The sequence below is a fragment of the Phyllostomus hastatus genome, unplaced genomic scaffold (assembly GCF_019186645.2).
Source record: "Phyllostomus hastatus isolate PE091 unplaced genomic scaffold, TTU_PhHast_1.1 phas_scaffold_1224, whole genome shotgun sequence".
NCBI classification, from domain to species: domain Eukaryota; kingdom Metazoa; phylum Chordata; class Mammalia; order Chiroptera; family Phyllostomidae; genus Phyllostomus; species Phyllostomus hastatus.
Genome location: NW_025334008.1, coordinates 1,577,762 through 1,590,868, shown reverse-complemented (window position 1 = coordinate 1,590,868; position 13,107 = coordinate 1,577,762). Strand labels below are relative to the sequence as shown.

At 63.7% G+C, this 13,107-nt stretch overlaps 2 protein-coding genes across 3 annotated transcripts; both read left to right on the top strand.

Annotated features, from left to right (window-relative positions):
* Positions 1-2,191: 2,191 nt before the first annotated feature.
* On the top strand, positions 2,192-4,320 carry ASPDH (aspartate dehydrogenase domain containing). The gene is made up of 7 exons (XM_045856336.1): positions 2,192-2,316; positions 2,558-2,702; positions 2,965-3,049; positions 3,141-3,290; positions 3,372-3,592; positions 3,663-3,817; positions 4,132-4,320. The coding sequence occupies exons 1-7, from the start codon at positions 2,262-2,264 to the stop codon at positions 4,173-4,175; spliced, it is 855 nt and encodes a 284-aa protein (XP_045712292.1). The 5' UTR covers positions 2,192-2,261; the 3' UTR covers positions 4,176-4,320.
* Positions 4,321-4,611: 291 nt separating this feature from the next.
* JOSD2 (Josephin domain containing 2) lies at positions 4,612-8,583 on the top strand. 2 transcript variants are annotated; one of them, XM_045856338.1, is made up of 5 exons: positions 4,612-4,757; positions 5,354-5,513; positions 7,072-7,197; positions 8,023-8,217; positions 8,300-8,583. In XM_045856338.1, the coding sequence occupies exons 1-5, from the start codon at positions 4,628-4,630 to the stop codon at positions 8,397-8,399; spliced, it is 711 nt and encodes a 236-aa protein (XP_045712294.1). In that variant the 5' UTR covers positions 4,612-4,627; the 3' UTR covers positions 8,400-8,583. The 2 variants fall into 2 exon arrangements, with proteins under 2 accessions (XP_045712294.1, XP_045712293.1); XM_045856337.1 differs by having other exon boundaries at positions 4,634-4,799.
* Positions 8,584-13,107: the final 4,524 nt, after the last annotated feature.

The following is a 13,107-nucleotide window of genomic DNA, read 5'->3' as shown; positions in this document are numbered from 1 at the left end:
CCTCAGCAGAAACGGTGGGGCCCATATTAGTGTCCTGGGGCTACTGTGGCGGTCACCAACACTGGGCGGCCCAGGACAGCGGGGCCTGTGGTGTCCCCAGGTCAGCATCCAGGAGTCCCAGATTGGGGGCGGGGGGTGGGGCTGGCAGGGCCTGACGCCCTCTGGAACCTGTAGGGGAGGAGCCTTCCAACTTCTCCCTGCTTCTCGTCACCCACACATCCCTTGGCTGGTGGCAGCTCTACCCAAACCTCCCCCTGGCGTTCTCCCTGCGTGTCCACAACGTCTTCCCTCTCGGCATGCCTGTCTCTGTGTCCCAAGCTCCCCTTTTTTATAAAGACACGGAGGCCCTTAGATGAGGGCCCTTCCTGCTGCAACATCATTTCACCTGGACTGTATCCAAATGAGGTCACGTCCCCAGGTCCTGGTAGGGACATCACCATGTCCTGTTGGGGACAGAGTTCAGCCCCTTCCAGAGCCAGACCAGGGTGCATCCGTGTCCACTGCAAACCCATTCGAGACACTGCCCAGGGTGCACTGACAGGGAGGGGCTGGAGGAGTGGCAGGTGCGTCTAGCGGCAGGTGCGTCTAGTGGCAGGTGCAGCAGCATAGGAGGGAGCTGCACTTTGTCTCATAAACGCAGAGGCAGGAGAGACGGGGTCCAGGCCTGGGCAAAGGGTGGGTACTATGCTGTCGCCCAGGGCAGAGAGCTGGCCCACCAGAGGGACGGGAGCCAGCCAATGGGACAAAACCCAGGGGGCAGCTGCTGGTGGGGCCGGGGGAGGCCAAGGTGCTGGCGTTTCAGCCTCCAGAGGGCTGGGCCTGAAAAGCAGAGACTGATGGAGGCAGCGGGACCGCTCAGCATGAGGCTGGACCATGGACACGCAGGGCCGGGCCAGCGAGCAGGCCAGGCCTTAGCCCCATTTCTCCCCTCACCTTGGCCCACCCTGGCCCCCCACACAGCAGCTGGGGGTGTCGCAGGGGACACCCAGGCCCCGTGGAGTTAAGGACAGAGGTGAGGGTCCCCGGAAAGCCCTGAGGTCCCCACCCCACAGCATCTTCTCTCTCCCCCACCTGTGGCTCTTAGAGCAAATTCTTCCCTCATCCGCAGGGCCAGCCGCTGCCACCATGGCTGGGGTCTCAGGCCTTATCTATCTGCTCTGCTGCCTGTCAGCTTGGGGCTCCCCCTCGCTCCCTCTTTCATGCTCTCTTTCTCCCTCATCCTCTTTCAGAGCCATCCTGGTTGCCATGGCAACACTGCAGCGGGTACCAGGTGGCAGCTGGGGGCAGGGAGCCGGCACTGCCGCAGCCTCCTCCATTTCCGATGCCAGGCACCCATGAGGCGCGCTGGCTGGGGCTCATTTTGGGGGGCACTCAGCCTCCTCCGGCCTCCCAGGCTTCTCCGTGGGGTGGGGCGAGGGGAGGGACAGTCTGGGGGTGAGAACGCAACCCGGGGAGGGGCACCGGTGGCATGGTGGCCGGGAAGAGGAAGATGAAAGGTGGGAAGTCAAGGTGAACCAAGGGAGGTCCCGGACAGGTGCTGTGGGGAGCCGAACTCCAGCTCCCACACGGCCTTGTGGGGAGACTGGGCGTGACCTGGCCAGGTCTTCTCTGGGCTTCGCCTGGTGGGGAGAACATGAGGGCCTGGCCCGGGTCGGGGCAGAATGGCAGCAAGCCCAGCAGAGACGGGGGCAGGGGGTGGAAGGCTGGAGCAGGAGACAGACCAGAGATCGACACTGAGACCCAAAGGGAGGAATGTTGGCAAGAAATACGGTGCCAAGGCCGGGGGAGTGGCTGAAAGGGTGGGGATTAAAAACGCAGGAGCGGGGGACCCAGAGTCCCTGTCACCATCTCCTCTCCCTGCTCCCAGCCCTCAACCCCCACCCCAAGCAGGATGCAGTTACCATGACAACCTGGCCGGCCAGAAAGGAGGGCGGGGGACTGCAGAGGAAATTTTCCACATCAGCAGGGAGGGAGGAGGGTGTGATGCACAGAAGGAACTGGCCCATACAGTGGGGGCCATGCAGGAACCCTGGGACCCCAAAACATCATGTTCACCACCCCCAGGATTCTCACCCTGCCCCCACCCAGCAAACTGGCCCCCGCACCTCTGGGCCACTGTGGGAAAGGGGGAAGGCTTGAGAGAGGCTCAAGGGTCAAATGTCCAAAGATCAGCAGCTGCCCAGGCCTCGTGTGTTCGGGGGGTGGGCAGCCAGCAGCTGACAGAGCTCAGAGCCAGACCGCAGACCACCAGATTCAAGGACATGGCCCTGGACAGGGTCCCGCAGAGGGTGGGGGTGGTGGGCTACGGCCGCCTCGGTGAGTCCCTGACTGTCTGGGGCCTCTTCCCCAGGTCCCTTCCTGAAGTCCCCAAAGGCCCTGTGTCCGCCACAAACACACCTCTCGTCTGTGTCCCTATCTGCCGCCCTGGCTGGCTGTGTCTGCCCACCGCACGGGGCTCCTTCCCCCTCTCTAGGTCTCTGTCCTTCCCTCTGGGTCTTTGTCCCCTTCTCTCTGGATCTCTGTCCCTTCCCCTCTGAGTCACTCTCCCTCTCCCCAGGACAGTCCCTGGTGTCCCACCTGCTGACTCAGGGACCGGAACTGGGTCTAGAACTTGTTTTTGTCTGGAATCGTGACCCAGGACGAATGGCAGGGACCGTGCCCCAGTCCCTGCAGCTCCAGAACCTCGATACCCTTGGGGAGAGGTCAGTGGCCTTGCCGTGGGAGAGCAGGGCTCCCTGACTGAAGCTCCTGCTCTGGCCTCCCTTGGTGGCTGTGTGATCTTGGGCAAGCCCCTTACCCTCTCTGGGCCTTAGTTCCCCCAAATGTGAAATGGGACAAGCCCATCCATCCCATTTCCCCTCCCAGGCCAGGGTGGAGGGTGATAGGCCTCCACAAACTGTGGAAATCTGGGGAGGAGAGGCCTAATACCTCTCCCAGGCCCTCCCCATCTCTCCCCTCTGCCAGGCACCCTGACCTTGTGGTAGAAGTGGCCCATCCCAAAATAATCCACGAATCTGGAGCACAGATTCTGCGCCATGCCAATCTCCTGGTGAGCCCTGCCCCTTCCTCCTTGGCCCCACCCCACTCCAAAGTGGGATTGGTCCCCTGACCTCTGCCCCTCCCACCTTCACCCACCCCAGGTGGGGTCCCCCTCAGCCCTGGCCAACCAGGCCACAGAGCAGCAGCTCCTGGAAGCCTCGAACCGCTGGGACCACGCCGTGTTCGTGGCCCGGGGGGCCCTGTGGGGCACTGAGGACATCAGCAGATTGGACTCAGCAGGGGGCCTCCAGGTGAGTGCCTGCTAGGCTTCCTGGGAACCAGAGGGGCCCTGTGGAAGCCCCGGTCCCCCTGACCCTGGCTCTCACTTCCAGAGCCTCCGTGTCACTATGGCCACACATCCAGATGGCTTCCGGCTGGAGGGACCCCTGGCTGCGGCGCACCACACTGGGCCTCGCACTGTGCTCTATGAAGGTCCTGTCCGTGGGCTCTGCCCCTTTGCCCCCCGCAACTCCAACACCATGGCAGCAGCTGCCCTGGCCGCCCCCAGCCTGGGCTTCGACCGCGTGATTGGGGTGCTTGTGGCCGATCTCAGGTGAGCAAAGCTGAGCCGAGGGTTGGGCCGGGGGCCAAGCCAGCCAGACTGACCACCCTGCTTGGCCCAGCCTCACAGACATGCATGTGGTGGATGTGGAGGTGAGCGGACCCCCAGGCCCCACCGGACGAAGCTTTGCTGTGCACACCCACAGAGAGAACCCCGCCGAGCCAGGCGCGGTCACCGGCTCTGCCACTGTCACTGCCTTCTGGCGCAGCCTACTGAGTACGACCGGGCCCCTCCCAGGTCCCCACGCCACGGGCTCTGTGCTCTGCAGTTTGGATATCCGGCTCTGGTTCTGCAGTTCTGACTTTGTCTCTGTCGGTTTAACTTTCTGAATCTCCTTAACCCTCTACGCCATGACTTTGAATCTTTGTATCTCTCCCTATCTCTGGCCACTTCCCAGGTCTCTGTCTCCCTCCGGGTTTCAGTCCCTCTCTCTAGGCCTTCCTCCACCCCAACCTGGATCTGTTCCTTCCTCCAGGTGTTTGTCTCTCTTTCTTGGTCTCAGCCTTTCATTCCCCGTATCTCCCATGCAGGATGTTGCCAGCTCCCTTCCAGGCCGGGAATCCACCTCTGCTGAGAAGTCTCCCGCCCCCACACCGCCAGAGGACACCCTCCTCTCCTTTACCAGCTCCCCCACCACCACTGTCCTGCTGCTTCCCAGGACTCAGTTTCCCCGGACCTCCCTCCTGTCTCAGTAAAAACTGGAGGCTCTTCTCACTGAACAGCCTGGTGTCCCTGATCCCCGGTTCCCTTCTGTGACGTCACGCTGTAGCTCGCACTAGGCTACTCGCCACATGGGGGGGGGGGGGCGGAGCAAAAACTCCTGGAAGCTATCGCGATGAGATCCTTGGTGAGCGAAGGCGAAGGCTTCTATAGGGCACCCTAGGGATTCAGTGCAGAGAGCGACGGAAGTCGGCTTTCCGCATTCTCGGGGCAGTAGTGGACTTCCGGGTCATGCCGCCCGGACTTTCCAAGCGAAGCACGAGTCCTCGCGAGGGCCGCCGGGAGTCGTAGTTCGCCACGCTGTGGATGCCGGGAGCTGTAGTCCGCCCCGCCTGCCCAGTCAGCGACGAACTTCCCTCCCTGCACTCCGAGCCCAGAGCCGCCGCCCAGGGGGATGCGGGAGCCCCTGGCTCCGGGGAGCAGAGAGGCAGGCGGGGTGAGGGGTGTTGCTTGGCAACGAGCGAGCGCCGCGGTTGGGGTGCGTTGGGGAAAGGGCTGTTACTTTGTGTCCGGGGAAGGGGCCCTGTTGCCAGGTGACAGGAAGAGAAAACCCTGTTGTTTAGTGACAGGGGAGGGGAGTCGTCTGTTGCTAGGCAACCAGAAGAGACCCTGTGATCTAGAGACAGGAGGAGGAAGATTTCTCTGTTGCTAAGTAACCAGAAGAGAGACCTGTTACCTAGTGGGGTGGGGGTTTCTCTGTTGCTAGGTAGCCAGAGAGGGAGCCTGTTACCTACGGACAGGGGGAGGGGGAGTTCCTCTCCTGCGAGGTGACGACCATAGGACCCTTTCACTTAGGGATGTGGTGGGGGTGGTCCTATGTTGCTAGGTGGGCAGAAAAAGGAGTCTTTTTCCTAGGAATGGGGGATGGAGTTTCCTGTTGCCAGGAGAGCGACTGGGGAGCAGAGTCAGGGGCTATGCGGCCCCTCAGGCTGCACCCAGCCCCCGCCTCAACGGCAGTGCCCCAGAGCCTGCTGGCAGTTTGGGCCTCCAATCCCAGTCCCCTGAGCGCCTTCTCCCGCACCCCCCAAGCAGGAGCGGAGGGCGGCATGTCCCAGGGCCCGGGAGCACAGCCGGGCCCATCCTCTGTGTACCACGAGCGGCAGCGCCTGGAGCTGTGCGCCATCCACGCCCTCAACAACGTCCTGCAGCAGCGGCTGTTTAGCCAGGAGGCGGCCGATGAGATCTGCAAGAGGTGACCGTCACCCACCCGAGGACCTGCAGGAGCAGGGCTTGCAGGCCCAACCACCCACCTGGATCTTAGCGAGGCAGGGGGACAGAGCCCAGGGGCTTTCTGCTGCCACATCACCTGTCTGGGCTGGACCCTGGGACTCGGCAACTGCATGTCACCTCCCGCCATCCCCAGGGCCTGACCCCGACTCAGGCCCCACCTTCTCTCCTCTGGGCCTTCATCCCTACCTCACCCGCTCTTCTCTGGGTCCTGGTGCCCACTGCCCCTCTGGCCTCACAGCTTCCGGTTCCTCACCTCCAATCCATTCAGCGTGCACCCCAGCACTGCCCCTGCCCCTCCCCTGACCACAGCCCTCCCGGGGCACCCCAGCACGCCTGGGAGAAGCCACATGGCTTGAAGCCTGATGTCCAAGGCCCTGGGTGCTCTGCTCCCCACCTGCCTCTGCAGTTTCATATCTTGCTGCTCCCCCAAACCACATTCCTCTCCAGGGGGGAAGGAGCCCCAGGATGATGCCTCCGGTCCTTTGCACGGCCTCTTCTTTCTGCCTGGCATGCTTTCTCCTCTTGGCAGCCTACACTGTTCCTGCTCACTATCTGAGATATCCAGTGCTTCTTTATTATCTCTCTGCCTTATCCCCCTCACACACAAATGTACCCCTAGACCCAGCTCAGGCCCCATTGTTCTCTGGGCCCTCCCCTTGACCTGCGGTCTCTCTGTTCCAGGCAGGTCCCCATTCGAGCACCCACAGGTGACCCTGCGAACGCTTGCTCACAGCCCTCCCATGGCCCCTCAGCATCCTCAGGCTGATGGTTGGAGGGCTGGCGCATCTCCCCTGTCATTCAGGAAAGGGGGCAATTGACTCTTTCACGCCAGGCCCACATTGGAGACCCAGAGTCCCGTGGGAGCCCTGCTCTGAGGAGACCCAGGAAAACAGATACACAGAAAAATAATACAAGCTTTCCCCTCTCCAACCCCTCCCCTACCCTGCCCACCAAGTGCCCAGGGGGAGAACAAAGATGCTGTTGTCACCAGAGAGACAAGTGGTGGCTGGGTGGCCCTCCTGGGCTAGGGGACAGCTGGGGGCAAGGCTGGGGACAGGAGCATGAGAGATGTGGTTGGAGGCAGGTGGCTGGGAAGGGGTCGAGGGGACTGAGCCTAGGAGGCCACAGGGATCTGACCATGTGGGATCCTGAAGGCTGAGGGGCTGGGACTCTCTCCTGGGGTGACAGGCACCCAGGAGGGTTGGGAGCAGGGTAGGGGCAAGGGGAGCACCAGATGCAGAAAGAGCCCCCAGGCCCTGCTGGACAGGACCTGCAGAGGGGAGACTGGAGGCTGGGTGAGGGTCCAGGTGGAGGAGGAGGCGGCCTGGGAGGGGAGATGTGGATGGAGGGCAGGGCCGAGAGAGTGGGGGAGGGGTGGGCAGGAGGGATGAGGCCTGGGGGTTGAAGACAGGGGAGAGTTCAAAGGCTAAGCAACCCACAGAACCTGGGACGCTCATGCTTGGGGGAGGGGGAAGCCTTTCTGGGGGCCCCAACTCAGGTTCTGATCACCCCCCACCCAGGTTGGCCCCAGACTGCCGGCTGAACCCCCATCGCAGCCTCCTGGGCACGGGCAACTATGACGTCAACGTGATCATGGCCGCCCTGCAGGGCCTGGGCCTGGCCGCCGTGTGGTGGGACCGAAGGAGGTGGGACCCCGAGCACTGCTGGGCATGGCACCGTGGGCGAGGGGGGATGCTGGCCGGAGTGGGAAAGAGTGAGGGCGGGAGGAGGGGTGGAGGGTTTGCGTGGTGGGTGGCAGACGAAGGGTGTGGAGGGGCAGAAGGATGTGGGGGGGGTGCCTAGATTGTCGATGGGTGTCGATGGACGGGTGATGGGAACGTTGGTGGGAGAGAGTGACTGACTGGATGGCGCATGGGTGGCTGGATGGGCCGAGTAAGGTGGCCACTAGGTGGTGGGGTGCAGGAACGGGTGGGTGAGTGAGTGGCCGAGTGGATGAAAGGTGGGTAGTTCACTGAGGGGCAGTGGCCAGCAAACAGACGGTGGGGTGAACAGGGAAAGAGTGGAGGAAGCTGGAGGGGGGGAGTTTGTGGGTCGGCAGCTGGCTGGACGGTGGCTGATAGCATCAGTGGGCGAAGGGCGTTTGGGATGATGGGTAGTAGGATGGTGGACGGTGGTCAGGCTGAGTGCAGGAGCTTCGAGTGGAGTGGGGGGTGGATAATGGACGAGTCGTGGACAGAGCAGTGTGAAGGGTGGGTGGAGAGTGGGGTGGACAGTGGTTGGGGCGTGGGTGGGTGGGTGGTAGTGTGATGAACAGTAGACAGGAAGTGGATGATTGGCTGGGCAGTTTTGATGGGTGCGCGGGTAATGGATGGATGGGTGTAGAAGGAGTCCGTGTCGGGTGAGTGGGCTGAGGAGAGCCCGTGGGTGGCTCGGCAGCCTGCACTGCTCCGCCAGCCACACTGGCTCAGTGACGCTGCGCCCTGACCACGCGCTCCTGCCCCGCCACACAGGCCCCTGTCCCAGCTGGCTCTGCCCCAGGTGCTGGGGCTGATCCTGAACCTGCCCTCGCCTGTGTCCCTGGGGCTGCTGTCCCTGCCACTGCGCCGGCGGCACTGGGTGGCCCTGCGGCAGGTAGACGGCATCTACTACAACCTGGACTCCAAGCTGCGGGCGCCCGAGGCCCTGGGCAATGAGGATGGCGTCAGGTGAGGGGAGATGACGGGTCCCTCACCCCGAGAGGCGACACCCAGGCCGCCTGGGCCTCAGCCTTCCCGTTTCCCCGCCCAGGGCTTTCCTGGCAGCCGCCCTGGCTCAGGACCTGTGCCAGGTGCTGCTGGTGGTGACCAAGGAGGTGGAAGAAAAGGGCTGCTGGCTGCAGACGCACTGACCCCACCGAAGACGGAACCAACCACAGCTGCCCGCCCAGCACCTCGTTGCTGCGAGTCCACCCCAGCCCCTGTGCAGGGGTGGGCCGGACCTCACTTCACTGCCCTGCGGGCCATCAGGCCCTGCCCCGCCCCGCCCCGCCCCCTAGTGCGCTGCTGCCTCAGTAAAGCTGCTCTTTTGCTCCAGCCTGGCCTGGCCGGCGTCTGCCTTGGGGCCCCTTTCCCTCAGCTACCCCCGTTTCTCGTTTCTCGGAGAAGCGGGTCATCCAGGCAGGCCCTGCCAGGAGCCCCGGCGCTGGCTCTCTGCTGCCTCTCAGCTTTGCAGCTGCCTGTGGGTCACACTCCCCTGGGCCTCAGTCTCCCCGCTGCCCTCGTGAGGCCCCTGTTCCAGCGGGGGGTGGGGGGCAGAGTAGGAGCCAAGTGCCCTCTGGAAGGCTGGGGGCGGGGGTGATCAGTGCCGGGAGGAAGCAAGGGTTTATTTCTGGACTTGAGATTCTATTCCATCGATTGCAGTAATGGTCCTAAAAGACGGCCTGGTCCTAATCCCCGGAAACTGGGGATACATTTGGTCGCCTGAGAAGGTGGGGAAACAGGGCACTGAGGTTGCTGGCAGCTGACCTTCAGACAGGGAGAGTGGCTCCTGCACTCCGGGGAGAATCGTGGGGTCCCAGAGAAGCGGAGAGGGAGCAGGAGAGGGGTCGAGGAAGATGTGAAGAGAGAAGTGGGGTCCAAGGGGAGCGAGGGCCACAACAGGCAGGGACACAGCCTCCCCCAGGCCCCAGAAGGCCCCTGGCCTGGCAGGACTCAACTCCCTGGGCACTGCTGACTGTGTGTGTGCTGTGGGGCTGTGGCTTGCTGGCTGGTGGGGGTCACTCAGGGCCATGGGCCTCACAGAGAAGGTGTCACTGAGCACTGACCAGAATCGAGGGGAAAGAGAGAGCCACGGGCAGGTCTGCAGGAAAAGCACTCGAGGGAGGCTGAGAGAGCAGCTGGTGCAAAGGTCCTGGGGCAGGCATGTGCCTGTGTGGAGGAAGGCAGGGCAGGAGGGGAGGGCGCAGAGGTGACAAAGGGGGAAGACAGTCCCCAGGGCAGCAGCAGTTTTGCACAGAGCAAGGACAGGCTCCCATTAGGTGTCTTCTCCACATGGTCACCCAATCAGGCCCGTCCTGGTCTGTGTCCTCCCCCTTGGGGCCCGCTGTCCCCTCTGGCAGCTCCCTTGTTCTGTCTGCTTCTCCATTGTCTCCTGGGCCTCAGTCCTGGGCTGGGCCTGTGCATCCAGTGCCTGCCCACGCCAGCTCCCAGGCGGGGAGGAGTACGCCAGGGGACAGACAGGAAGACCGCCTGCCCTGTTGGGGGGGGGGCCTTTAACAGGGGTCTCCTGGGGCACTTCGGGGGCCAAGGAAGGGAGGAGGCCGGGCAGGCTGGCTGTGGAAGGCTGAGGTGCTCTCCAGAGGGCTGGCGGCGGGGAAGGGGGGTGCTTTCCAGACGTGGAAGCAACACCAAGACGTGGGCCGCTGCGGGAAGCGATGAGCCCTGTGGTTGTCTGAGGAGGTGCCAAGAGATGCGGGTGGGTCCTGGCCAGGCCTGAACTGGGGGCCTCCAAAGGTGAGCTGGGGTGGGGGTGGGTCAGTCCCGGGCACAGAAAGACCCTCTGGGCGTGCTGGGCAGACGGAAGGCCTGGAGGCCCTGGAGGAGGCTGAGGGTCCAGATGGGAGAGGACGAGGCCTGAGCCAGGACCCTGGGGACAAAGGAGGTGACAGAAAGGACAGGTCTGAGCCTGACAGGCTCTGGGGTGAGGGGGACAGGGAGTGAGGATGGTTCCCAGGGGTCTCACCCTGAGACATGGGGGGAAGAGCCATGGCTTAGGGGGACCCGTGCTCAGTGGGGGGCAAGGGGTGTGGCAGGCTGGGTGACCTCGGGGGCGGGACTAGGGCTAGGGTTGAGGGTCAGACTGCAGGGGTCAAGGCCTGTCCTGGGAGGCACACGTGTGTGTGTGTGTGTGTGTGTGTGTGTGTGTGTGTGTGTGAGAGAGAGAGAGAGAGAGAAAGTGAGCCCAGGGAAGGAAGCAGGTAGAGGGGCCTGGGCAAAAGCGGGGCCCCCCTTAGGGCTGGGCAGAAGTGGGGGGCCATGAGGAGGTTGCAGGCTGGGAGAGGCAGGTAGGGCCCCAGCTTGGCCCTGACACCCCAAAGCAGGCAGGGCGCAGACACCAGCCTGACACACCGGGGAGAGCTGGCCGCTGGCCGCAACTCAAGAACAGGGACATGGAGGATTCCAGTTCCCAGGACTTCCACAGGTCAAAGGGCAACTTGTAGAAGCCAACAGCACATGAGAGAAAAAACGCCTGGGGTGGGGTCCCAGACACCCCAACTCAGGGCCAGCCCCCACAGCCCACCCTGCCCTGCAGCTTCCTCCTGGGGCCTTCCTCCCTCTGTCCCCCCAGCTGGCTCCCTGACCCCAGCCTGGGTCTCTGAACCCCTGTCTGCTGCTTTTTGTCCAAAGAGGTCTCACTCTCTGGATGTTTCTCTCTGTCTCTTGGCCCCTGTCTCTCCGTGTCTGTCTCCCTGGGCCCTCTGGGGGCCCCCTCCTCCCTCTGCGCCTGTGGCCTGTCCCACCTGGCCCCAGACTGCCTGGCGGAGACTCCCTGAGTGCTTCTATTCTGGGCCCCGAGTGACCTCCCCAGGTGCCTGCGCAGCTGTTCCCTAATATGGTCTGAGTGGGGAGCCAGGGAGGGGGGGCTTGGGGAGGGGAAGGGTCCAGGCTGGTCGGCCCCCCTCACTTTCTCAGCCTCCTCCTGGGCAGGGAGCCAGCGCACGATTGGGCGATTACTGTTTGCTCCTACGGTACACAGACACCCCACCTGCTGGGGCCCCCACTTCACTTGGGAGCAACTCGGCTGTCCCTTGCCCCAGGGTGCCCAGCTACGCAGGTTCCAGAGCGGGCGGGGGTCTGGGGGTGCCAGCTGCCCATTGTGGGTGCCCCACGTAGACCGGCAGGGGCCTCTCAGCACCCACCCCAGTTGCAGGAGGGGGAGGGGCCCTGCGGTGTCACAGCAGGTGTGGGGGGCGGGGCGGGGGAGGACAGCTGTCCCTTGCCCTGTGGTGCTGACAGCTGAGGCCCGATTTAGCTTGTGGAGCTGGAGGCTGACCAGATATGGCAGTGGGGGGAACAGCCCCGCCCCTGGGGCGCCCCTTAAATCGCCTGGTCAAGCCCAGGGGGCCACCGACGGCGAGGCCAGGTGAGAGGGGCGCATCTTTCCTCGACTTCCCCCGTCAGCAGCTCTTGCCCTCTCTGACTTCCTCTCTCCATCTCTGTCCCTCCAGCTGGCTGTTTCTCTCCTCCTCCCGGTCCCAATCCCTCTGCCTCTGGCCTCCCTTCCCGCCCCACCTCTCTCATCTGTCTTCCCGGCTCTGTCCGCCTCCCTCTCACTGTGTCTTTGTCTCTTTCTCTCTGCGTCTCTCTCCTCGTCTCTCTTTCCATTTCTTTCTCTCCCTTTCTCTCTCCCTCTCCCTCTGACCCTGTCTCCCCATCTCTGTCTCCATCTCTGACTCTTCCTCAGCCCTCTCCTCCTTGTCTATGTGTTTCTCTTGGTTTCTCAATCACTCCCCCTTCCTTCCTTCCTTTCTTTTTTTTTCCCTCTTTTCTCTCTCTCTCCCCCATCCCTGACCCCTGACCCTTGACCCCACCTCCTCCCCAGCTCCCCGATGCCGCCCATCGGGCCCTCTGCGGTGGTTTCTGTTGAATAAAGCTGTTTCTGTCCTCGCCTCTCGAGCTCCCCTGCCTCCTTGTTCCCTAACTCACTTCTCTGTCTCTGAGCTCAGCGCCCTGGCCCTGATCCCGGATCCCCGATCCCCGGCGGGTGTGGGGCAGGAACTGGGGACACGGCTGGCGTTGGGGGTCCTCCTTCCCAGAGACAGCAAGACACCGAGGCTGAGAGACAGACTGGGAGTTGGGGGACAGAGACTGAGAGATGCAGAGAGAGACCCAAAGACAGGGAGAGACAGAGACTCAGACATGGGACAGAGAGCAGGACCCCGAGACCGAGAGTGAGGCCCGGAGATGGAGAGGCCGAGAGAGGCTCAGAGACGGAGACCCGGCGGTGGCCCAACCCCTCCCTCCTGCCAGGCCGTGCCAGGCCGCGGACAATGCGCCCTTGTCCCGGTTCCCCCGGGGCAGCGGGGGTGGGGGATGGTGGGCTGGGCCTGGGGGTGGGGCCGCCACCGGGAGGCCTCCACCCTCAGCCTCTCGCTCCTTCTCCGGCCTCCCTTCCCAGTCTCCACCTGCTCCCAGCACCGACGGAGCACCTGCTGAGTGTACCGGAAATGCCTCCTGGCCGGTCCGGGCACCCTCGAGTCTCTCCCGCCCCGACCCCCCCGCCCCCGTCCCTTCCTGTGCCCGCCACTTGTTCTGCCCTCCCCCGTGCTGGCGGCACCCTTCCTCGGGGGGAATGGGCAGCTAGTAAATTCCTGGTGTCTGCCAGGCAATCTCCGCACACTGCCTCTGCGCCTCAGCCTCCTCCCGCTCTCCCGCCCCCTCCGCCCTGCTTCCTTTCCCTTCCTCGGGATCGCCCGGGCCTCCCCTGCGCAGGAAATGGGCATTTACGGGGCACCTACTGCGTGCGCACCGGGAGCTCACACTGCCTCCTCTCTTTCCTGCCCGCACTCTTTCCTTCCCTCTCGGTTTCCTCTCCTTTCTGACTTTCTGCCCCTCCCT